This window comes from Salvelinus fontinalis, chromosome 23 (assembly GCF_029448725.1).
Source record: "Salvelinus fontinalis isolate EN_2023a chromosome 23, ASM2944872v1, whole genome shotgun sequence".
Lineage (NCBI taxonomy): Eukaryota > Metazoa > Chordata > Actinopteri > Salmoniformes > Salmonidae > Salvelinus > Salvelinus fontinalis.
Genome location: NC_074687.1, coordinates 22,755,440 through 22,781,720, shown reverse-complemented (window position 1 = coordinate 22,781,720; position 26,281 = coordinate 22,755,440). Strand labels below are relative to the sequence as shown.

The 26,281-nt window shown below is 44.6% G+C and overlaps 1 protein-coding gene across 1 annotated transcript in view; it reads right to left on the bottom strand.

The window, feature by feature from the left end:
* The window catches only part of erbb4b (erb-b2 receptor tyrosine kinase 4b), a gene marked incomplete at its 5' end in the record, with an annotated part of 265,305 nt that overhangs the window by 133,551 nt on the left and 105,473 nt on the right, over positions 1-26,281 (bottom strand). The window contains 7 exon segments of the mRNA XM_055878265.1: positions 8,631-8,704; positions 10,592-10,718; positions 11,038-11,151; positions 13,575-13,716; positions 15,173-15,291; positions 22,962-23,027; positions 25,937-26,068. Coding sequence (XP_055734240.1) covers positions 8,631-8,704; positions 10,592-10,718; positions 11,038-11,151; positions 13,575-13,716; positions 15,173-15,291; positions 22,962-23,027; positions 25,937-26,068 — 774 coding nt within the window.

Below are 26,281 nucleotides of genomic sequence, written 5' to 3'. Positions count from 1 at the left end.
CCATTGATGTGGATGGGGGCGTGTCGCCCCTGTTTTCTATAGTCCACAATCAGCTCCTTTGTCTTGCTGACATTGAGGTAGAGGTTGTTTTCCTGGCCCCACACTGCCAGGTTTCTGACCTCCTCCCTATAGGCTGCCTCATAGGTGATCAGTCCTACCACCATTGTGTCGTCAGTAAACTTGATGAGGGTGTTGGGGTCGTGCGCGGCCACGCAGTCGTGGATGAACAGCGTGCCGGATGTGTTGTTGCCTACCTTGTCGTTGCCTACCCTCGGACATGTTGTTGCCTGCCCCGTCAGGAAGGCCAGGATCCAGTTGCAGAGGGAGATGTTCAGTCCCAGGGTCCTGAGCTTGGTGCTAAGCTTGAAGTGTACCAGGGCATTGAATGTTGAGCTGTAGTCAATGAACAGCATTCTTACATAGGTATTCCTTTTGTCCAGGTGGGTGAAGGCAGAGTGGAGTGCAATAGAAATTGTGTCATTTGTGGATCTGTTGGGGCGGTATGGGAATTGGAGTGGGTACAAGGTGTCTGGGATGATGGTGTTGATGTGAGCCATGACCAGCCTTTCAGAGCATTTCATGGCTATAGATGTAGACTACCGTTCAAAAGTTTGGGGTCACTTAGAAATGTTCATGTTTTTGAAAGAAAAGCACATTTGTTGTCCATTAAAATAACATCAAATTGATCAGAATTACAGTGTAGACATTGTTAATGTTGTAAGTGACTATTGTAACTGGAAACGGCTGATTTTTAATGGAATATCTACATTGGTGTACAGAGGCCCATTATCAGCAACCATCACTCCTGTGTTCCAATGGCACTTTGTGTTAGCTAATCCAAGTTTATCATTTTAAAAGGCTAATTGATCATTAGAAAAGCCTTTTGCAATTATGTTAGCACAGCCATATCTCAGACTTAAATAAAAATACAAATTTAAGATGGCCAAAATAATACAGACACTGGACAAAGAAACAGAGGAACTTCAGCGTTCAACACCATAGTACCATCAACGCTCATCCCTAAGCTAAGGATCCTGGGACTAAACACCTCCCTATACAACTGCATCCTGGACTTCCTGACGGGCCGCCCCCAGGTGCTGAGGGTAGGTAGCAACACATCTGCCACGCTGATCCTCAACACTGGAGCCTCCCAAGGGTGCGTGCTCAGTCCCCTCCTATACTCCCTGTTTACCCACTACTGCATGGCCAGGCACGACTCCAACACCATCTTTAAGTTTGCAGATGACGCAACAGTGGTAGGCCTGATCAGGTTGAGAGCTTCAAGTTCGTTGGTGTCCACATCATCAACAAACTAGAATGGTCCAAACACACCAAGACAGTTGTGAAGAGGACACGACAAAGCCTATTCCCCCTCAGGAAACGAAAAAGATTTGGAAGACTCCTGAACAGGTAATCAAATGGCTACCCAGACTATTTGTATTGTGTACCCCCCCCCCCCCCACCCCCCAACCCCTCTTCTACGCTGCTGCTAATCTCTGTTTATCATATGTGCATAGTCACTTTAACTATACATTCATGTCTATATGTACAGTACATACTACCTCAATTGGCCCGACCAACCAGTGCTCCCCCACATTGGCTAACCGGGCTATCTGCATTGTGTCCCGCCATCCACCACCCGCCAACCCCTCTTTACCCTACTGCTACTCTCTGTTCATCATATATGCATAGTCACTTTAACCATATCAACATGTACATACTACCTCAATCAGCCTGACTAACCGGTGTCTGTATGTAGCCTCGCTACTTTTATAGCCTCGTTACTGTATATATCCTCGCTACTGTTTTTCACTGTCTTTCTACTGTTGTTTTTATTTCTTTACTTACCTATTGTTCACCTAATACCTCTTTTGCACTATTGGTTAGAGCATTTAAATAAGCATTTCACTGTAAGGTCTACACCTGACAAATAAACTTTGATTTGATTTGATTAGAATGCTAGCATCCCGGAGTTGCCTCTTCACAGTTGATGTTGAGACAGGTGTTTTGCGGGTACTATTTAATGAAGCTGCCAGTTGAGGACTTGTGAGGTGCCTGTTTCTCAAACTAGACACTCTAATGTACTTGTCCTCTTGCTCAGTTGTGCACCGGGGCCTCCCACTCCTCTTTCTATTCTGGTTGGAGCCAGTTTGCGCTGTTCTGTGAAGGGAGAAGTACACCGCGTTGAACGAGATCTTTAGTTTCTGGGTAATTTCTCGCATTGGTATAGCCTTCATTTCTCTGAACAAGAATAGACTGATGAGTTTCAGAAGAAAGTTCTGAGTGATGGTTGCTGATAATGGGCCTCTGTACGCCTATGTAGATATTCCATTTAAAAAAAAATCAGCTACAATAGTAATTTACAACATTAACAATGTCTACACTGTATTTCTGATCAATTTTATGTTATTTGAATGGACAAAAAATTGTTTTTCTTTCAAAAACAAGGACATTTCTAAGTGACCCCAAACTTTTGAATGGTAGCGTAAGTGCTATGGGACAATATTTATTAAGGCAGGTGACCTTGGCATTCTTGGGCACTTGCTTCTGCTTGAAACAAATTGCTATTACAGCCCCGAGTCAGGGATAGGTTGAAAATGTTAGTGAAGACACTAGCCAGTTGGTCAACACATGCTCTTTAGTATGCCTCCTGGTATTCCATCTGGCCCCGCCACCTTGCGATTATTAACCTGTTTAAATGTCTTACTCACATTGGCTGCGGTGATCGAGATCACACAATCGTCCTGAACAACTGGTGCTCTCATGCATGGTTCAATGTTGCATGCCTCGACGCGAGCATTGAAGGCAATGAGCTTGTCTGGTAGGTTTGGGTTGCTGGGCAGCTCAAGGCTGGGTTTCCCTTTGTAATCTTTGATAGTTTAGAAAAGCCCTGCCACATCCGTTGAGCTTCAGAGGGGGAGTAGTAGGATTCAATCTTAGTCCTGTATTGACCCTTTGCCTGTTTGATGGCTCGTCAGAGGGCGTAGCTTGATTTCTTCAATCCATAGCTTCATGTTGGGGTATATATGTAAGGCCACTGTGGGGACGATATCATCGATGCACTTATTAATGAAGCTGGTGACTGATGTGGTAAACTCCTCAATGTTATTGGATGAATCCAGGAACATATTCCAGACTATCCTAGCGAAACAGTCCTGTAGCTTAGCATCCACTTCATCGGGCCACTTCTGTATCAAGCACGCCACTGGTACTTCCAGTTTGAGTTTTTGCTTGTAAGCAGGAAGCAGGAGAACAAAGTTATGGTCTGAATTGCCATAGGGAAGGCGAAGCAGGGCCTTGTATGCGTTTCAGTGTGTGGAGTAAAGGTTATCTAGAGTTTTGTCACCTCTAGTTGCACATGTGACATGCTGGTAAAAATTTGGCAAAACGGATTTCAGTTTTCCTGCATTAAAATCACCTGATAAACGCTACCTCTCAATGTGCATTTTTTTGTTTGTTTATGGCCCTATACAACTTGTTTAGTGTGGTCTTAGTGCCAGCATCGATTTGTATTGGTAAATAGACGGCTACGAAAAATATATATGAAAACGCTCTTGGTAAATAGTATGGTCTGCAGCTTATCATGAGTTATTCTAAATCAGGCAAGCAAAAACATGAGACTTCCTTAACATTAGAGATCGCACACCTGCTGTTGTTAACAAAGAGACACACCCTTGCTCCCTTCCTCTTACCCAAGTCTGCCGTCCGGTCTTGACGATGAATAGAAAAACCAGCGAGATGTATATTATCCATGTCTCGTTCAGCCACGACTCTGAGAAACATAGGATATTTTCAGGTCCCATTGATAGGATAGTCTCGAACGGAGCTCATCCAGTTTGTTCTCCAGTGACTGCACGTTCGCCAACAGAACAGAGGGCAATGGCAGTCTATTTGCTCGCCGACGTAGTCTCGCCAGGATGCTGCCTCGCCTACCTCTCTTTTGCTGCCGCTCTCTTTCGATGCCTCTCCCTCTTCCGAGGCTCACGGGTTAGGGCCTGGTCCGGAGTAAGGAGTGTCCAGAGCTGCAGACTCATTGAAGTTTAAATTTTCATCCAAATCGAAGTTAGTGTTCACTGTTCTGATGTCCAGAAGCTGTTTTCGGTCATAGGAAATGATGTTGGAGACATTATGTACAAAAAAGTTATGATCAGTGTAAAAAAACACACAGAAGCCCGTAAGACAGCTGCTGTCCGCTGCAGTGTCATCCTATTATATTATTATTAAAAGTCATTGAAGTATAAATTACCAAAGTTACCATAGATTGCTACATAATAACTGTTAATTACAAAATTACTGAAGATTCCAGTAACTTTGGTAAATTACCAGTAGCTTTGCAACCCTAATCAGGGCCCAAAATGCTCTGGTCAAAAGTAGTGCACTATCTATGGAATAGGTTGCCATCTTAGACGCAGCCAGCAGTCATCTAGCTCAGTGTTTTATCAGAGTGCCACATGAGACTACAGTTATCTAGAATTGCTATACGTCCAACTAACCGAATACACTGTAAAACCATTAAACATGTGACACATATATAACCTAAACGTCAGTGTTTAAAACTTAAAGATTAGACATTTAGATTTGCCAATAAGTCTTCATCTTAAACACAGGCGTTTAGAATGCAAGATTAAACATGATAGTGAGCTTTGTCAAGTCAGTTTCCAACCAGGAGAACACCTATATCAGATTTATATTCAGATTTTAAACACTAGTGTTTACTTTCCCATCGTCCTGTTTAGAGTGCATTTAGTCGACTTTCCATGCCTTTTATTCAGATCAGTGTAAGGAATGTCTATCACCTTACCTACATTTCAGCACAACTGAACAGAACATTTGTTTCACTCGACTCTGATGAGTTAATTTCCGTTAACTTTCTCAGAGTGAAAAAGACATGGGAGGGGCCTCATTATCAGACTTTTTGAATATGTTGTTTTAATATCTATGTTTCCTCATTGATTGATTAATTGATCTTATGCTCTACAAAGATAAATAACACAACTTTCTAAACTAATCAAATCTGTAAGGGGTTGGATTTATTGCATCTGAGATGGTTTAGGTAGTTTTGTTTGTTAAGTCCTTCACTATAGCAATCATTTTGAGTGCAGTTTGTGGATGATAAATATTTCAATTGATGGATATCCTCCCTCTGGCTAGATTCCAATAGGATTTACTAATCACATCATTCTGACTTGCAGGTCTGATGTGGCCCATGAGACATGATTTTAAGACCACAATAACTAACTAAAGGCCTTACAAATTGCATAATATGTGGTCATAGCAGTTTACTTTTAACTGAAACACATTCACTTACACAGTTACTTGGTGAAGGCTTCAGTAATATAAATTACTGAATGCAACAACCATGTCTCTGTCACTAACCAACACAGTCATGGGTGGGTATCTCTCACATTCACTCGAAAGGCATGCTGGCAAATATGCAGATATGGCTTTACACCCTACAGTGTTAAAACGACAACACCAGTGTATAGTGTTTAAAACGGAAATCCCTTGTGCTGAATTAACATGTTCATGTGTTTAAAAAGTGTCAAAGTGAATAAACATGTTCTGGTGTTTACAATCTAAACACTGTGACACATTCTCATTGACATTCTAAATGACTTGACGTGTTTAAAAAGTGTTAAAGAAAAGTGTTTAGTTATGTGTTCAGATCGTAAACGCTTTGTTTTACAGTGTATACGATGAACCTGAATCAAACGTAAATTAATAAATGCATCCCCACTTGCTTTCCATGCCATTAGCATTCATGGATGCAACCTCCAACATAAAATGGCAATAAATATACTATTTGAGACATAAACAAATCACTATCCAGAGACTTAAAATAAATGGTATATTGTATTGTATAACATGAGTGTTAGTTATGGATGAAGGGCACATTCACTGACATAGAGAGAAACATGTCCTCTGACGTCATAGTAGCTGAAGCAGCAGTGTGACCTGAAGTTCAGGGCCTTTAACTGATAGGGTTGCATCCCAATGACAAACTATTCCTTTTACGGTGTATTACTTTCCACCACTATTTCCCCCTCCTCTTCCTCCTCCTCCTCCTCCTCCTCCTCCTCCTCCTCCTCCTCCTCCTCCTCCTCCTCCTCCTCCTCCTCCTCCTCCTCCGTCTCATCTCTATACCTCTACGATGGTCAGTCTCTCTCTCTTTCTGCCTCACTCTCTCTCTTTACACCTCTCCAATGGTCTCTCCTTAAGTGGCTGTTTTTTCTGAGAGGAGAGATGGAGAAGAGAGGTGGGAAGAGAGGAGAGGTGGAGGGTGCTTCATCGCTTCATCTTGCTAATGGTGCTAACGAGGGCCTGATGAGTACCTTCCTGCCTCCCTGTGCTAACAGCATTAGGCTAACAGCAGCATTAGCCATTAATCAATAGGTAAGACAGGGTACAACAGGCCCCAATGGGCTCCTGCATCCAGCTTGACTGTAGTCTATAGGGAGTTCAGGTCTCACTGTATGTGTTGTCCTCCTTATTCCATCTCTCCTCAGTTTATTATGCTCTATTTCTCATTCTTCTCTCTCCTGTCTTCTTCTATCTCCCTCTCCACACTCATCTCTCTATCTCCCCATGACCCCCTCTCTCTTTGTCTCTCTCTCTGTGGGCTGTGGGCAGTAAATGCCTGGTGAAAGGATAGAGTCAGGAGCAGGCTAGAAGCAGGCAAAAACTGCTAGAGAAGAGTAGAGTGGGGATTTATGTTCACTGAGAGCCACGTTACTGGTGCATCCATGTGAAAAGCAAATTACCCAGGATTGCCTCACAAAGAGGAGGGCCACATGCAACAGACCAAAGGTTAAGAGATAGAAAGCATCGATGATTACAGTCAAATCCATGTACTGGGAACCTCACTTATGCTGAATTGCTTCAGTGGATGGCAGACTGACCGTACTCTATAGATAGGCCTGCCCTGACCTCATAGAAGTAGAAAAAAACAAGGGCTATGTTTTGGAAGAATACTTGGCAGGGGAAGAGATGTAGGGTGAGATGGTTACCTCCTAGACTGACTGTCCATCTGAGAGCTATGTGTGTGTGTGTGTGTGTGTGTGTGTGTGTGTGTGTGTGTGTGTGTGTGTGTGTGTGTGTGTGTGTGTGTGTGTGTGTGTGTGTGTGTGTGTGTGTGTGTGTGTGTGTGTGTGTGTGTGTGTGACGGGGTTGATGGCTCGGTGGAGAAGTCACAGCACTGACAGCTCTTAGAGGTGACGGGTGACATGGGGTGTCATGCATGCATGACCATGGGGCTACAGAGTAAAGGCAGCTCCTGTCTCACCGGTTGCGTCCCAAATGGCAGTCTATTCCCTATACAGTGCACTACTTCAGACCACTGACCATGTCAGTTCGCAATTCTCTATCAAGGAGGGAGAGTACTTGATGATACTTAGTGGAAACAGTGCATTGTTTTTAATTATTTTGTTTTAAGCCTTCCCCAAACCATTGCCCTAAACGTAACCACTCAGAATTAATAGCTAAACTTAACCCCTTGAGTTGTTTCTGTTTTAACCACTTGTGATTAATTGGTCAAAAATCGAAGTTTATCCAATTGCGGCAAATTCCGAAGTGAAAGAATGAGATCAGGTTGAGGAGGATAGAGGGGAGGTGGATTCACTCTACATGCATTTATACACACACATACACCCACGCACGCACACACAGACACACACACGTAGAGCTGGGAAACTGTGACAACTTGAAACTGGGAGTTGTAGGTCCCCATGGGAGAGGGAAGACCCTCATCTCATCTTCTATTCATCATACTCATTCAGCCTGTCTGTCTTTGGTCTACGGTCTCTGGTGGGCACCAGCAAACACACACAAGCCCCTCTGTACTGAGTGAAAGTGTAAGAGAAGGGACACCATGCAAATTTGATGAGGGGAAAAACAAATGATAAGGAATAATTTAAAGATGCTTAGATAGGGGCTGACCAGTAAGCCTACATGATATGTACACTGAGTATACAAAACATTAAGAGCACCTGCTCTTTCCATGACATAAACTGACCAGGTGAAAGCTGTGATCCCTTATTGATGTCACTTGTTAAATCCACATCAATCAGTGATGAAGGGAAGGATACATGTTAAAGAAGGATTTTTTTAGCCCTGAGACAATTGAGACATGGATTGTGCATGTATGTCATTCAGAGGGTGAATGGGCAAGACAAAAGATTTAAGTCCCTTTGAACAGGGTATGGTAGTAGGTGCCAGGTGCACCGGTTTGTGTCATGAACTTCAACGCTGCTGGGTTTTTCACACTCAACAGTTTCCTGTGTGTATCAAGAATGGTCCTCCACCCAAAGGACATCCAGCTAACTTGACACAACTGTGGGAAGCATTGGAGTCAACATGGGCCAGCATCCCTGTAGAACGCATTCGACACCTTGTGGAGTCCATGCCCTGACGAATTGAGTCTGTTCTGAGGAGAAAGGGGGAAGGGGGTGCAACTCCATATTAGGAAGGAGATCCTAATGTTTTGTATACTCAGTGTATATTCAACCAAGCATGAGAAGAGAAGAATGGTATCAAAAAATGTCATTGGATCTTTGTTCTTATCAATTGACTTACCTGTAGAAATAAAGGTAAAATACGTGTTACATTTTTTATTTTATTTTTATGTTTCTCACCTGTAATCTCCCTAACAGTCCGAAACACATTCAGTTTCTCTGGATCCAGAGCCTCAATGTTGTGGTACACATCCCTGTGAGAGAGGGGGGGTGAGAGAGAGAGAGTGAGAGAAAGAGAAAGAAAGAGAGAGATGAAGAGAGAAAGGAAGAGAGAGTGAGAGAGAGCAAGAAAGAGAGAGATGAAGAGAGAAAGGAAGCAGGATGAGAGATGGAGAGAGAGTGGAAAGGGAGAGAGAAATAGAGAAAGAGAGAGTGAGAGAGCGAGAGAAAGAGAGAGAAACAGAGTTAAAGAGAGACAAATATAAACATAAAGCTGTCACGTCACACACATAACAAGTGTTTATTCTGTATTGGAGGGAGGCACGCTGTATTCCACTGTGCTCCTCAGTGCTCCTCAGTGCTCCTCTGGCTCTGTTTAGAGGAATAGCTGGAGGGGTTTCATGGTCTCAGGCGCTGCAGTCACTGTACTGTGGTACACCCACTCGTTCAATGTGTATACTGTACACAACTAGCAACAGTCTGCTAAGATGGCTGACATGAGCCTGGATTGCAGATGGAATAATATTGAACGTGCTGACCCCCATAACAAGGACATAATACTCTATGCACTGTGCTATACCAGTAAGGTACTGTTTACTCTTAGGCACCGGAGCCATTATATGTGCTGTTATTACTAAGTACCTGAGGGAGTCTCTCAATTTACCTGGTTAGCAGGGTTGGGGTCAGTTCCATGTCAATTCAGTCAATTTGGGCAAATAAGCTTTCAGTGTATTTCCTGAAATGAGTGAATTGAAATGGAACTGACCACAAACACTCTGGTGTTTATGAGACCAATGTGGAATATCTAGCTGGATAGCTATATGTGCACCAGTAACGTCCATCGTTGACATCTCCCACTCACCCACTGATGTTGAGCGATTAGGCCTGGCTCACAGTCAGAGTTCCAATTCATCACAAAGGTGTTCGATAAGGTTGAAGTCAGGGCTCTGTACAGGGCAGTCAAGTTCTTCCACACCATTATCGAAAAAACATTTCTGTATGGACCTGGCTTTGTGCACGGGGGCATTGTCATGCTGAAACAGGAAAGGGCTTCCCCAAACTGTTGGCACAAAGTTGGAAGCACAGAATCTTCTAGAATGTCATTGTATGCTGTAGCGCTAAGATTTCCCTTCACTGGAACTAAAGGGCCTAGCCTGGATCATGAAAAACAACCCCAGACCATTATTCCTCCTCCACCAAACTTTACAGCTTTACAGGCACTATTCATTGGGTTGTCCTGGTATCCGCCAAACCCAGATATGTCCGCCAGACTGTCAGATGGTAAAGCATGATACATCACTCCAGAGAACATGTTTCCACTGCTCCAGAGTCCAATGGCGGTGAGCTTTACACCACTCCAGCCGACACTTGGCATTGTGCATGGTGATATTAGGCTTGGGTGCGGCTGCTCGGCCATGGAAACCAATTTCATGAAGCTCCCGACAAACAGTTATTGTGCTGACATTGCTTCCAAAACAGTTTGGAATCTGGTAGGGAGTATTGCAACTGAGGACAGACTATTTTTACGCACTATGTGCTTCAGCATTTTGCGGTCCCGTTTTGTGATCTTGTGTGGCCTGCCACTTCGCGGCTGAGCCATTGTTGCTCCTAGACATTTCCACTTCACAATAACAGCACTTACAGTTGACCGGGGCAGCTCTAGCAGGACAGAAATGTGACAAACTGTTTTGTTGGAAAGGTTGAAAGTCACTTTGAAAGTCACTGAGCTCTTCAGGCCATTCCACAGCCAATGTTTATATATACAGTATGGCGTACTTGGTTTGTGTGTGTGTGTGTGTGTGTGTGTGTGTGTGTGTGTGTGTGTGTGTGCGTGCGTGCGTGCGTGCGTGCGTGCGTGTGTGTGTGTGTGCATATTTGAGTGTGTGCGTGTGTTGGTGGATGTGTGTGTGTTCTGCTCTCACCCTTTAATGCCAGTGATGAGGAAGACCAGGTTTCCATTGATCTTGGTACAGTTGGTGAACTTGTCTATGTTGCTGGAGTCCACAGTCTGGGCTGTCTGCAGACTGGCTGTACCTATACCATCACAGGCTAAAACAGACAAGGAGATGAAGGTGAAGAAGGAGAAAAGATGACTTGCTCAAAATGTCCACAAATGTTCAAGGCAAACAGGTGTTCTACTTCATTCCAACCACTTCAGAATGCATCCAGTACACTTACATGGAACAGACAGTCACCAACAGACACACAGAGGTTGTAGAGGTTGGAGCAGTGGGTAAGCCATTGTCATACACAACCACAATCGCAGCACAAACACAGCACAAACACAACAACATCCAATCAACCAGATGAATATACTGGATGTGAATGACAGTGGGATAAGGCCCAGGACAGTGCAGGATTAGGGTACCTTTTGGACAGATATCAGTGCAGGCGATGCACATCTTGATGCGGTCATTTTCTACCTCCATCTTATTGCTGGGACAAGCCCTCACACAGGAGCTGTGGTCCACCACAAAGTTATCTGGAACAGCATACACCGAGTTAACCACGGTATGTGTCAGATCAATTGCATGATAACAGACTCTCACACTCAGGTATTGATATATGAAGGGACAAGTACAACTGTATGACTGACTGCCATGGAGCTATACTGTAAATGAATGTCTACTTTATGCTTGTGAGACTTGAAGGCAGTGAATAGTAGTGAAACGTTTCCACTGCTGCTGTTCTACTGAAGATGACTCATCTGATTAAAGACGTTCCTTGTCCTCTTTATCTTGTTTTATTGTTCTCTCCAGGTGAGACCCTATTTGCTCTACTGCTTTGGCTGGCATGATATCTGATAGTCTGAACTGAGGAAGGAAGAGTTTAGGGACACACAGACACATCAAATGATTGCTTTGCACGCAGCCTCAGGCTTAGGGATGGACACCTAAATTGCATGGGTCCTTGTGGCAGGCCATCTCCAGAATAACATGGTATAGTGGCCTGGTCTACAGTAGTGCATTAGGGAATAGGGTAGAAAGGCTAGCAGAGCACCAAGCGTAAAGCCAGAGTTACATATCAGAGCGCCTAGAGCAGTGCCTAGCAGAGTGCCGGGCACACGCGCCACTTCAAAAGACCACAAAAAGACACAAAAAAAACGTGTTAATTATGTTCGTTTTTTCTCCCTCACTCTGCACCCATTCCCCTCTCCCTCCCTCCCATCCCTGCCTGCTAACCTGCCCTCCCAGTACCCCATCCTCTTTATCTTTGTAGGGTTGTATCTGGCATGTGAGCCAAAATAACTCCCAACAGTGTCTTGAAATCTGTACAAAACACCCACTCATCCTGGCTATTTAAATCAGCACCGAGCGGAGAGAGGAGAGAGAAGAGAAGGGAGAGACAGGTCATTTAAATCAATGGAGGAAATGGCTTCTTTAAAGGAAAGGGAGGATGAAGGGGAGATGTGAAGAGGGTGCTAAGTAGAGATGACCAAGGAAGTTTCTTTCTGTGTTCTTCTGGAGAAAAAAAGTTCAGACTTAAAAACAGGAAGGTTGAGAAATGAATCAATATCCTGAGGCCCTTGGTGGTTCATGAGCAGGACCAGCCAGCTCTGCTCAGCTGGTGATGATGTTTCAAGGCCTAGGCTGTTTGAATGGTGTCCTTCTGAACTGTGGCGGTTCAGTGTTGATGGCAAGGAGAGTGTTTGTATGTCGGTGTGTGTTATATGTTCAGAATATGACAGAGCAGTTTATCTTCAGGGTATTTGGTATGTACAGTGGGATCCGAAATTATTGACACCCTTGATAAAGCAAAAATTACTGTAGAAAATAAACAATTCAAATACTGAGCTATATTGTATGCAACAACAAAAAAATATATACAATTGCTCAGAGAAAGACATTTTGTTTGTTAAGTAAAACATTTCTTTCTCAAAAAGGTAGGGGACAACATTATTGACACCCCAGTTTTCAATACCGATAAATACCTCACCTTGCAAGGATAACAGCACTGAGCCTTTTTCTAAATGTTTTATGAGTTGGAGAACACATTGGAAGAGATCTTACCATTCCTCCATACAGAATCCTTCCAGATCCTTGATATACTTCGTCTGCACTTATCGACTGCCCTCTTCATTTCAAACCATCATTTTCAATGGGTTTCAAGTCCGAACACTGTGATGGCCATTGCAAAATGTTGATTTTGTGGCATATTAACCATTTCTTTGTGGATTTTGATGTGTGCTTGGAGTTATTGTCTTGTGGCCAAGTTTCAGCCACCTGACAGAGGCAGCCATGTTTTTGGCAAAAATATCCTGGTACTGGGTAAAGTTCATGATTCTGTTGACCTTAACAAGGGCCCCAGGACCAGTAGAAGAAAAATAGCCCCATAACATCAAAGATCCACCACCATATTTTACTGTAGGTATGGAATATTTTCTGGACAGGCATTGGTGTGCGTGGACAAAGATAACTATTTTCATATCATCCAACAAGTCATAACAACATTTTTGGAGTTTTCCTAAATATATATATATTTTTTTACATGTATTGAAATCAGTAACTCCCCCAAACTCTGAATATTTAATGACTCTAAGACCAAGAAAATGTATTTAAAATAGATACTTGCTATTTGAAAATACATAATTGTATGTTCGATAATGGCAAAATATGGTCATATTTTTGGAGATAAGAGACTTTCATCAGACAACAATGAAATGTAAACACATGGAGGTTGCTAAAAGGCATTGGCACTCGGATTGGAACTGGTGCTTTGGTCAGATGACATGAAGAAAAAAAAGCTCTTTGGCCACACCAGTGGTGTTGCAAATATGATCAAAATATGTTGGGATTTTGATGTTATGGGGCTATTTTGCTTCAACTGGTAAAACAGATGTTTTATGTCCCCTTACTTCACAAAAGTATGTGTACTGTATGTTGTTGTGTGTGTGTTATTCCTTACGTGGGCACTTCTTGACGCAGAAGGCTCCGTAGGTGTACTTGGCTCTGGGGTTGCTTTCCAGCTGGAAGGTGGTGGGGTTGTATACATGGGGCTGGGGGCACTGGGTCACACATGCTCCGCTGTCGTTGAAGTTGGTGCAAGCCTGTAGATGAAGCACACACACAAACACACATATTAGTGCTGGGTGCTCATGGAAACACAGTTAGTACATTGTGGTTTCCAGCTAAATAACAGTCATTAAAGATTGTTTTTGTCACTGGCAGCCCTATGCTCTCCAACCAAGCACATGATCAAGTAACTGGTATGGAGCTGTAAACACAAAGACTGTTAAACACATACACAGACTTAATGGGTGACAAATGGCACCCTATTCCCTATGTAGCACACTACCTTTGATAGGGCTTTGGTTAAAGACAGAGAAGTATATAGGGGATAGGGTGCCGTTTGGGATGCAGCCCAGAGTGTTTTTCCACTCTGAAGATAGCTCAGGTGTGAATAACATGAAAACCATTGATTCAAATCCGGTTGAAAAAGTAATATCAATAGTTAGAACTCCCAGTATCTAATTAAACAGAAAGGAGAGCCCAATACATCATGAAACATAACACAATAAACTCTGGAAATAAGTTAGATCCAGAAAGGATAAATGGATAAAGAGAGGGAGAAAAAAGAGAGAGCGAGAGAGAGAAGAGAGAGAGAAAAGAGAGAGAGAGAGAGAGAGAGAGAAGATAGGAGAGAGAGAAAAGAGAGAGAGAAAAAATATACACTACTGTTCAAAAGTTTTAGAACACCTACTCATTCAAAGGTTTATCTTTCTATTTACTATTTTCTACATTGTAGAATAATAATGAAGATAACAAAACTATGAAATAGCACATCATGTAGTAACCAATAAAGTGTTAAACAAATCAAATTATATTTTACATTTGAGATTCTTCAAATAGCCACCCTTTACCTGACAGCTTTGCACATTCTTGACATTAGAGAGAGAGAGAGTAACAAAGAAAGGGAGGTGGGCACAGCACAAGGCATTGTTGGAGAAAATTTGATTTGAACGTTATCTATCTTTCCCACAAAGAACAATGGCTGTGTCCCAAATGGCACCCTATTCCATATGTAGTGAACTACTTTTGGCCAGAGCCCTATGGGTCCTGATCAAAAGGATTGCACTACAGAGGGAATACGGTGCCTTTGGGAAGTAGATAGTTTAAACAGGGAGATTCTGTGTCAGGAGCGACTTCTCTATGGAAGTATGAATAGCCTCTAATGGAAATAACCTCACATTCACACAAAAGGTCACAGATAAGATAAAAGCTCTGATGTACTAAAGAAGAGAAAAAGAAGAGAACAGAAAGAAATAGACTTGCTGGTCTATAATCAAAAGCTCTGTCTTTGACTGTTTGAGACTGTTCACCATGGCAACAGGTGATTGAAAGGAAAGCTTTCTCTTTTGTGACGATAAGCTTTATAAAGTGAGTGTGTGTGTGTGTGTGTGTGTGTGTGCGTGCATGCATGCATGTCTGTGTCCACACGCAGGTGGGTGGGTGAGTGAGTGTGTGCATGCTCCTGCGTGTAAGTGTGTGTATGTGTGTACATACGAAGCAGTCCGTATCCTTGGGTCCGGAGCATCCTCCTGCACACTCGCGATGGCAGCAGTTACTGACCCAGGGTCCGAAACAGCGACCGTCACACTGCTCAGCGCACACTGTTTTAGTCACTGGAGAAAGACAAAAGGGAAAGGGCATCAGAACACGATATAACAGGTTCCCATCACAGAAGCATTACTTTGACTACAATCAAAACAAGGAAACAAGGAAACAGAGTGCTTGTGGAAACAATAGGATCCATAAAGTTAAATCGATCATGTTGACTGTTTTCCTGCAGAATGAAGTCACACATATTGTTTATTAAGCCTAGGCCTGGTCGAAAAATGCATTCTCAATGGGGATTCTCCATTGAACATGCTTTTCAGTCCATATGACAAGGCTTCCTCTGTGTCCAGGAAACAGACCGATAGACTTCAGCTAAGGCTATAGGGAGTTTAGCTGAGTAAAAAGTATTTTGGAGAGATACCCTGCTGTTAGACTGATGTTCATATGACAGTCTGCCAGTCTGTGGTGCTGTATGGAGCTGCATTTCTATGTATCCTGTCTGTCATTGACAGTGTGATTGAAACGGCTATCAGCTATCTCTCCTGAATGTGCTGCCTCCACCGCCAGCCCTGTTCTCATTCTCCTCCAACTCCATTCACCAGTCCTGTTGATGTCCAGCCATATGGGCTTGATGGGTTGCTGATGGACTGATGGGTACATTTGTCTGTGTGTGTGTGTGTGTGTGTGTGTGTGTGTGTGTGTGTGTGTGTGTGTGTGTGTGTGTGTGTGTGTGTGTGTGTGTGTGTGTGTGTGTGTGTGTGTGTGTGTGTGTGTGTGTGTGTGTGCGTGTGTGTGTGTGTGTGTGTGTGTGTCGTATGCCTCTGCCTCACCACCCGCCTCACAAGTTGACAGCTACAGCTGAATACAGGGTGACGTTTAACAGATAAGCATTTCTTCCTCAGAGGCCGTGCTGACGCCCGAGCTGAGGTTTACCTTTCAGTGTGTGTGTGTGTGTGTGTGTGTGTGTGTGTGTGTGTGTGTGTGTGTGTGTGTGTGTGTGTGTGTGTGTGTGTGTGTGTGTGTGTGTGTGTGTGTGTGTGTGTGTGAATGTTGGTGAGCATGCATGGGTGTGTGCTTGCGCAACAATCAACACTTGCCTTAATATGTAGCTATATGACGTTGTCAATTTATCCATTTGTGTAATTGCGCAAATGCTTGTGGAATATATCTTGCTGGGTAGAGCACAGCACTTTGTTGTGCTGGCCCTTTGGGTTGGTAGTGATGGTGATACCTTGTCACAGTGAGACTGGCCCGTCTGGTCTGCCCACATTCCTCACCTCTTTTCCCTCCTCCCCGGCACATCCTCCTCCTGCCGTCCTGTACTCCTCTTCTCACTCAACCCCTCCCCTTCCTCTCCCCCTTGTCCTCCTCTTCTCACCTCACTAACGTATCATCAATGCATTCCATTACGCCTGCCATGCGCCTCTCGCCACCGTTAGCGCAATGAAATGGCCTACTTAACAAAAATACATTTTGTTTAACAAATGACCTCATCAGGAGGCGCCACACATGCACATTGACGAACGAAAGCACGCTCACACGCCACACAGCCATTGATCTATTTGCTTTAAAAATACTATCCACTTAAAAATACCAGGCAGCCACCACAAATAAAATGTCATCAATCTCATAAAGTGTGCTGAATATCTTCAATTTGAACAGGCTTCTGACAGGGGCATCCGTCACAGCGTGAATCTTATATCAACGCTGCCTAGCTGTCTGTTTTTATAGAGCAGCAGAGGCCCATGTTTCTGGAGGGGCACAGTCGTAGGCTCGGTGGAGTCGGGGGAGAGAGTGCGTGTGTGTGCGTGTGTGTCTGGCTGTTCTGTAGACCAGGGAGCCTGTTTAGGCACCTGCATGTCAGGAGATAATACAGCCAGCCAGCGGTTGATATTGATGAGGGCATTCTGTATTCAGTACTTGACGTGAGAATGTTATACTGAGAGTCCTTTGTCTAGCAGTTTCTCACACAGCGCCATAGTATGCTCCAGCCCTATCAACGGGAAAGAAGGAGAAGGATAGAGGGAGAGAAGAGGGATAGAGGGAGAAGGAGGGGGATGGAGAACGAAGGAAAGGATGGAGAGATTGAGGAAGAGGCATGCATGGGTAGATGGAAAGATGGAAGAAGATGGATAGAAGGTGAGGGATGGAGGGATGGAGATAGAGGGATGTAGTCCCCTACATACATATTATGCAAAAATATGATGGTGGGATTCAGGGCAAAAAGAGAGCAAACACACAGAGTGTTATCTTGTGAGGAGAGATGACGTGCTGTTAACTAGTCACTGGGTGAAGGAGTTCATACTGATTATCTTAATGAGATCAAGCTGCAGAGCACACAGACAGCACGCCAGGGAACACAACAGTGACAATATTAGACATAGAGAGAGAGAGAGAGAGAGAGAGAGAGAGAGAGAGAGAGAGAGAGAGAGGAGAGAGAGAGAGAGAGAGAGGAGAGAGAGAGAGAGAGGAGAGAGGAGAGAGAGAGAGGAGAGGAGAGAGAGAGAGAGATACATAGAGAGAGAGAGAGAGAGAGAGAGAGAGAGAGAGAGAGAGAGAGAGAGAGAGAGAGAGAGAGAGAGGAGAGAGAGAGAGAGGAGATAAAGAGAGAGGAGAGAGAGAGAGGAGAGAGAGAGGAGAGAGAGAGGAGAGAGAGAGTGTCACGTTCCTGACCTATTTATGTTAGTTTTTGTGTGTTAGTTGGTCAGGACGTGAGGTTGGGTGGGCATTCTATGTTATCTGTTTCTATGTTGGTTTCGGTTTGCCTGGTATGGCTCTTGATTAGAGGCAGGTGGTTTGCGTTTGCCTCTAATTAAGAGTCATATTTAGGTAGGGCATTCTCACTGTTTGTTTGTGGGTGATTGTCTCCTGTGTCAGTATGTTTGTTCGTACCACACTGGACTGTAGCGTTTGTTTCGTTTTCGTTTCGATGTCGTCTGTTTCCTGTACGTAAGTTTATGTCTAGTTATGTAAGTTTATGTTCAGGTTTCGTCAACGTCGTTTTGTTATTTTGTAGTTTGGAAAGTGTTTGTTTCGTTTCGTGTTTTGCCATCATCGTGTTTAATAAAGATGGCTTATTTCCCTGAGCCTGCGTTTTGGTCTGAAGATCCTTCTCTCCTCACCTCATCTGAGGATGAGGAGAGCGTCACCCGTTACAGAATCACCCACCAACACGCTAAGACCAAGCGGCAAGGGAAAACGAAACGGAGTAAGGGACAGGAGAGAAAGGAGCAATGGACATGGGACGAGGTTTTGGATGGAAAGGGTTGCTACACTTGGGAGGAGATCCTAGCTGGTAGAGATCGCCTCCCATGGGAACAGCTGGAGGCACTGAGGAGAGCGGAGGCTACCGGAGAGAGGAACCGGAGCTATGAGGGAACGCGTCTGGCACGGAAGCCGAAAAAGCCCGTAAGTAATTCCCAAAAATTTCTTGGGGGGGGGCTAGGAGGTGGTGGGCCAAGGGCAGGTAGGAGACCTGCGCCCACTTCCCAGGCTTACCGTGGAGAGCGGGAGTACGGGCAGGCGCCGTGTTACGCAGTAGAGCGCACGGTGTCTCCTGTACGAGTGCATAGCCCAGTGCGGGTTATTCCACCTCCCCGCACTGGTAGGGCTAGATTGAGTATTGAGCCAGGTGTCATGAGGCCGGCTCAACGCATCTGGTCTCCAGTGCGTCTCCTCGGGCCGGCATACATGGCACCTGCCTTACGCATGGTTTCCCCGGTTCGCCTACATAGCCCGGTGCGGGTTATTCCACCTCCCCGCACTGGTCGGACAACCGGGGGTATTCAACCAGGTAAGGTTGGGCAAGCTCAATGCTCAAGAGTGCCAGTACGCCTCCACGGTCCGGTATTTCCGGCACCACCTCCCCGCCCCAGCCTAGTACCTACAGTGTATACACTACGCACTAGGCTACCAGTGCGTATCCTGAGCCCTGTTCCTCCTCCACGCACTCTCCCTGTAGTGCGTGTATCTAGCCCGGTGCCTCCAGTTCCGGTCCCACGCACTAAGCTACCAGTGCGTCTCCAGAGCCCTGAACCCACTGTATCTTCTCCCCCTACTAATCCTGATGTGCTTGTCCTCAGCCCGGTGTCACCAGTGCCGGTACCACGCATCAGGGATAGAGTAGGCTTTGAGAATACAGTGTGCCCTGTCCCTGCTCCCCGCACTAGTAGGAAGGTGCTTGTCATTAGCACGGTGCCTCCAGTTCCGGCACCACGCACCAGGTCTACAGTGCGCCATATCCGGCCAGAGCCATCCGTCTCCCCAGCGCCATCTGAGCCATCCGTCTCCCCAGCGTCATCTGAGCCATCCGTCTCCCCAGCGCCATCTGAGCCATCCGTCTCCCCAGCGCCATCTGAGCCATCCGTCTCCCCAGCGCCGTCTGAGCCATCCGTCTGCCAGGAGCCTGCAAAGCCGCCCGTCTGCCATGAGCCTGCAAAGCCGCCCGTCTGCCATGAGCCTACAGAGCCGTCAGCCAGACAGGAGCCGCTAGAGCCGTCAGCCAGACAGGAGCCGCTAGAGCCGTCAGCCAGACAGGATCTGCCAGAGCCGCCAACCAGACAGGATCTGCCAGAGCCGCCAACCAGACAGGATCTGCCAGAGCCGCCAACCAGACAGGATCTGCCAGAGCCGCCAACCAGACAGGATCTGCCAGAGCCGCCAACCAGACAGGATCTGCCAGAGCCGCCAGCGAGCCATGAGCAGCCAGAGCCGTCAGAGCGCCATGAGCAGCCAGAGCCGTCAGAGCGCCATGAGCAGCCAGAGCCGTCAGAGCGCCATGAGCGTCGAGAGCCGTCAGCCTGCCATGAGCGTCGAGAGCCGTCAGCCTGCCATGAGCGTCGAGAGCCGTCAGCCTGCCATGAGCGTCGAGAGCCGTCAGCCTGCCATGAGCATCGAGAGCCGTCAGCCTGCCATGAGCGTCGAGAGCCGTCAGCCTGCCATGAGCGTCGAGAGCCGTCAGCCTGCCATGAGCGTCGAGAGCCGTCAGCCAGCCATGAGCATCGAGAGTCGTCAGTCAGCCATGAGCTGCCCTTCAGCCTGAAAAGGCTAGATACCCAGAACTGCCCATCAGTCCAGAGCTGTCTCTCTGTCCGGAGCTGCCTTTCAGTCCGGAGTTGCCCCTCTATCCTGATCTCCCTCTCTATCTTTATCTACCTCTATAGTCTTATCTATCCCTCTGTCTTGGTTTATCTCTCTGTCCCGGTATTGTCATTATTAGATATGTTATTAGGAGGATTTTGTGGGGGAAGTAAGAGGGTGGACATTCTTGAAGGGAGGGGGCTAGGATGGATTATGGTGGGGTGGGAACCGCGCCCGGAGCCTGAGCCACCACCGTGGTTAGATGCCCACCCAGACCCTCCCCTAGACTTTGTGCTGGTGCGTCCGGAGTTCGCACCTTGTGGGGGGGGTACTGTCACGTTCCTGACCTATTTATGTTAGTTTTTGTGTGTTAGTTGGTCAGGACGTGAGGTTGGGTGGGCATTCTATGTTATCTGTTTCTATGTTGGTTTCGGTTTGCCTGGTATGGCTCTTGATTAGAGGCAGGTGGTTTGCGTTTGCCTCTAATTAAGAGTCATATTTAGGTAGGGCATTCTCACTGTTTGTTTGTGGGTGATTGTCTCCTGTGTCAGTATGTTTGTTCGTACCACACTGGACTGTAGCGTTTGTTTGTTTCGTTTTCGTTTCGATGTCGTCTGTTTCCTGTACGTAAGTTTATGTCTAGTTATGTAAGTTTATGTTCAGGTTTCGTCAACGTCGTTTTGTTATTTTGTAGTTTGGAAAGTGTTTGTTTCGTTTCGTGTTTTGCCATCATCGTGTTTAATAAAGATGGCTTATTTCCCTGAGCCTGCGTTTTGGTCTGAAGATCCTTCTCTCCTCACCTCATCTGAGGATGAGGAGAGCGTCACCCGTTACAGAGAGAGAGGAGAGAGAGAGAGAGAGAGAGAGAGAGAGAGAGAGAATGAGTGTGATGGAAAGAGACCGTAAAATTAGAGGAAAAAAAGACAGGAGATGAGGGGATGGAGGGATAGAAATACATACAGTAAAGAGAATAGGGGAAATACATGGAACAATCTGGGTAAAAAGAGAGAATACCACAGATGGAGAGAAATGAAAGACATGTACAGTACAGTGACAGAAGCATATGGGGGCCTGGGATAGACAGACAGCCAGACAAACAGACAGCAGGCTGAGGCAGAAGTACTCAGACAGGACATGAGAGTGATTAATTAGAGACAGAAGAGAGAATTTACAGGCTGTTTGACTTCTTCCTCAACTCAACCCTAATGGTGTTTTACTACAGGACTATTACAGCACACCTTCTCTTGTTAAGAAGGGACTGTGTGTGTGTCAAGCCCTATCTTCTTAAGCATGTGCTTGTCCACGAAGGTATGGAGAGGGTACATAACACACATCCCTTCACAGTAGGAGACTAAGGCGTAGTAATACATCAGACATAATATACTAGCAGTACTGTATATCTAAGAAGACTAGCAGTACTGTATATCTAAGAATACTAGCAGTACTGTATATCTAAGAAAACTAGCAGTACTGTATATCTAAGAAGACTAGCAGTACTGTATATCTAAGAAGACTAGCAGTACTGTATATCTAAGAATACTAGCAGTACTGTATATCTAAGAAGACTAGCAGTACTGTATATCTAAGAAAACTAGCAGTACTGTATATCTAAGAAGACTAGCAGTACTGTATATCTAAGAATACTAGCAGTACTGTATATCTAAGAATACTAGCAGTACTGTATATCTAAGAAAACTAGCAGTACTGTATATATAAGAATACTAGCAGTACTGTATATCTAAGAAAACTAGCAGTGCTGTATATCTAAGAATACTAGCAGTACTGTATATCTAAGAAAACTAGCAGTACTGTATATCTAAGAAAACTAGCAGTACTGTATATCTAAGAAGACTAGCAGTACTGTATATCTAAGAATACTAGCACTACTGTATATCTAAGAAGCTAACCGCTGTGCTGCTATTAGCCCCATGTGGTACCGCCCTCCCGCAGACATAGAGAGAGACACCCCTCTGGGCTGAGTGCCGCTGAGTGGTAGTGTGTGTGTGTGTGTGTGTGTGTGTGTGTGTGTGTGTGTGTGTGTGTGTGTGTGTGTGTGTGTGTGTGTGTGTGTGTGTGTGTGTGTGTGTGTGTGTGTGTGTGTGTGTGCGCCCGTGCGTGCGTGTGCGAGTGTGTTTGTGATGGTCAGTCCTATGTGCTTACTCAGCACAGCTAACCCAGGTTACCTCTCACACACCACAGCTATCTTCAGACTGGCTCACAGGTGAGGCAACAGACGGTGTGTTGTTTAACAGTTTGACTTAACGCATGGCAGTCATTGGAGTGGGTAGCAGGGGAAATCACAGTTGTTTAAGCCTGAGGAGGCAAGGATTTAAAATCTGGCATTGTGGAGGAGGGCGAGATGGGGCATGAGCCGGAGGAGGAGACGATGGGGAAAAGAAGATAGAGAGAGGGAGAGGAGAGGATCGTGAGAGAGAGCGAGCAAGAGAGAGGGAAAGAAAGAGAGCGAGAGAGAGAGAGAATAGAAGAGTCTGTGGGAGGGCCACAGGGCCATAGCCAATTATGCTGGCAGTGTTAAAGTGCACTCCTGTGCTGCCTGTCTGCGTGTCGTGGGTGAGAGGCAGGGGAGAAAGAAAGCGAACGAAAGAGAGAATGAGAGAGAAAGAGAGAGAGAGAGAGACTGCAGGGAGGTACTCACAGGTCTGACACTGGTCCTCCTTTGGGCCCCAGCAGCGACCATTACAGGAGACGTGACACTTCTGACCTGTGGACGACATGGGGGTAAATTATCCAGTCAAATGCTTTCCATAGCAGAGATATTATGATCAAACCACCCATCTTACTAGCTCCTCTTTTAAGCACTGGCATGCTTCAGGCTATGAGGATTTCAACAGAGTGACACTGTTCAACTCTACTGTTTTGTGTCCTTAATGCACTGTACTAGAGTTGTCTTGTTAATGACTGCTGTAGGGGAGAGAGTCAGCGACAACAGCTACTAGCTAGAAACTCTGCTGCTATATTAGTGCTAGCCGTGTTTTGGAGGGCTTAATTGACTGCTTGGTAATTGCAGAGTGAGGCTGGATGAGTGCTGAATGGCGTCCTCTGTCTCTGTTCCACTTCAGTTAAGAGCAATTATATTTAAGACTGACGCTCTCTCTGACATTTCTAGCTCCCTTCCTCTCTCCCTCTCTTCATCCCTCCCTCTTTTCATCCATCCATCCCTCCCACTGGGCCCAGACGTCAATTCAACGTCTATTCCACGTTGGTTCAACGTAATCTCCATCAACTGCCCTTCGCTACCCTTCCCTCCATCTCTCCCTCCCTCACTCAATCACTCACTCGCACTCTCACTTACTCAATAGGAATTGTAACACATGTTGTAAAATAAGTCAGTAATATTGTAAAATAAGTCAGTAATATTATAAAATAAGTCAGTAATATTGTAAAATAAGTCAGAAAATATTGTTAAATAAGTCAGTAATATTGTAAAATAAGTCAGTAATATTGTAAAATAAGTCAGTAATATTGTAAAATAAATCAGTAATATTGTAAAATAAGTCAGAAAATGTTATAAAATAAATCCGAAAATATTGTAAAATAAGTCAGTAATATTGTAAAATAAGTCAGTAATATTGTAAAATAAATCAGTAATATTGTAAAATAAGTCCGAAAATATTGTAAAATAAGTCCGAAAATATTGTAAAATAAGTCAGTAATATTGTAAAATAAGTCAGTAATATTGTAAAATCAGTCATATCTATCAGTAATATGAACCACTTCACTGTCTTTTGAACAGGTTTCTCCTCTCTGGGCGACAAACTGAAGCATGAAAGCATCTTCTGCTACAGCTCCCTCTCTCTCGCTCTTTCCCTCCCTCTCTCTCGCTCTTTCCCTCCCTCTCTCTCGCTCTCTACCTCCCTCTTTGCTGTCGTTCTAGGTTAGCATAAAAACACCAAACAGTCAGTAGAAGCTGATCAGGAGAGGAGACATGGTAATGGGGTAAGATGGGGAGATGGAGACAAAGACATGTCTATCTGTAACATATATGTATACCTGAGCCCACACAGAGTTGTATCTGATGTCATAACCAGGCTTTAGTGTCCAAGGTCTTACTATCTACATTCTAATTCCCCTTGACCTTCAGTACAACTATCACACTATTTCTCTCCACATCATAATGTTTCGCTACTGAAGGTTAAAATGTCGAAACGAAACGACTTTACAACTTTCTGTGTTATGGGTTTGGCTATGAGAGCTAGAGAGGCTTACACGTGGATTGATAGGGAGTCGATTTCAAATTCCTTTGTTGTTTTGAAGAGCCAATAAAAACAGAAAAAAAAAACTGGAGTTGCCCCAAGAATAGAGGAGATTATAGTCTAAGGATGGATTACAAGTTTCCAGACCCCCTTTGATCTTTAGTAGGATGTGTAGTGTCTGCAGTGTTTGTGTGTGTGTGTGTGTGTGTGTGTGTGTGTGTGTGTGTGTGTGTGTGTGTGTGTGTGTGTGTGTGTGTGTGTGTGTGTGTGTGTGTGTGTGTGTGTGTGTGTGTGTGTGTGTGCGTGCATGTGTGTGTGCATGCATGTGTGTGTGCATGCGTGCGTGTGTAAATCAGATTATCAAAAGTATTGAGTGAGACCAATGAAGAGAATGCAATATAAATGGATGATGCTGACATATCATCAATGCTGTGAGCTGGTGTTTGAAGGTTGGCAGATCTAGAGGTTGTTCTAGGATAGCTAGTCATTAATAACAAATAAAAACATACAATAAATAAAGAATAAACCAAAAGCAACAGATATATCACCAACATAAACCAATGACAAAACCACTCCATAAAACATGAGGGAACTATAGAGCAAGGGTTACAAACAGACTCATGGGACAATGAGAGAAAATCAGGTCAGAAGAGCAATAACATAAGGGGACTTAAACGCCCCCTCTGCTACCCCCCACCCCGACTCCCTTCGTCAGATTAGGCCGATGGCATGTTTGTGCCATAAAAAATATATATAATAATAATTCTGTTCACTTGTCTTCTCTTTGATTACAGAAAGGCATTAGTGACAGATTATGCATTTCTTGGAACTGTTGTTTTACGGATTGAGGTTACTATATGTATCCCAAATGGCACCCTATCCCCTTTATAGTGTACTACTTCCCATAGAGCTCTGGTCAAAAGTAGTGCACTACACTGTATAGGAAAAAGGTTCCATTTGGGACGTATAATAAGTGATTGCTTTTCTGGCTGTTGACACTTCTTGTGTAGCCACTTCTCGGTTAATATGGTACATCTGTGATGTCATTTCATTAGGGTCACAGTTGAGCAAGGTATATTTTGAAGGCTCTTAGATGTGACATGTTGAGATATTATGATCTTAATTCTGTTTATGGCAGCCTTGTCCTATATGCGTCTGTCACCATGTGTTTATAACATAGTTTGTCTCTCTCCATTGTCGTGAAAGCTATAAAGGTAAATTGGTGAAATCATTTATTTGTGTATGAGAATGTGGCTGAATGGATAGACCTTTCCTCTTTTGTTGGTGAGTTACTCACATTTAACAATGATATTGGTGGTCATAGTCTGTCTCATCTTATTCTTGTAAAAGAAAATCCAGGCTACATATAAAAGTGTTAAGAAAATGAGTCTACATTTTCCATTGGTGAACTACTCACATGTAACACTGCTATTGGTGGGCACAACCAGAGGGCTGACGCGGGCGTTCTTGACGATGTCTTGCCAGTGGATGGTGTCTGCGTGGCACAGGAACTTATTCTGGTCGACATACACACCGCCCTGTAGGATCTCTGTAGGATAGGAGAAAACACAAAGAAAGACATCAGGACAAAGTACTGACACACACACACGCGCACACACAGGTGTACACAGTCACATATGCGACCTGTTTCAGAAAGCTGGGTGTATAACGGACGTCACTACTTTACAGGAGAGGCATTTCATCTAAATTAATTTGTTGTTGTTGCAGTAATGCCCTTTTGAAAATTTGAACTTTCATGTGC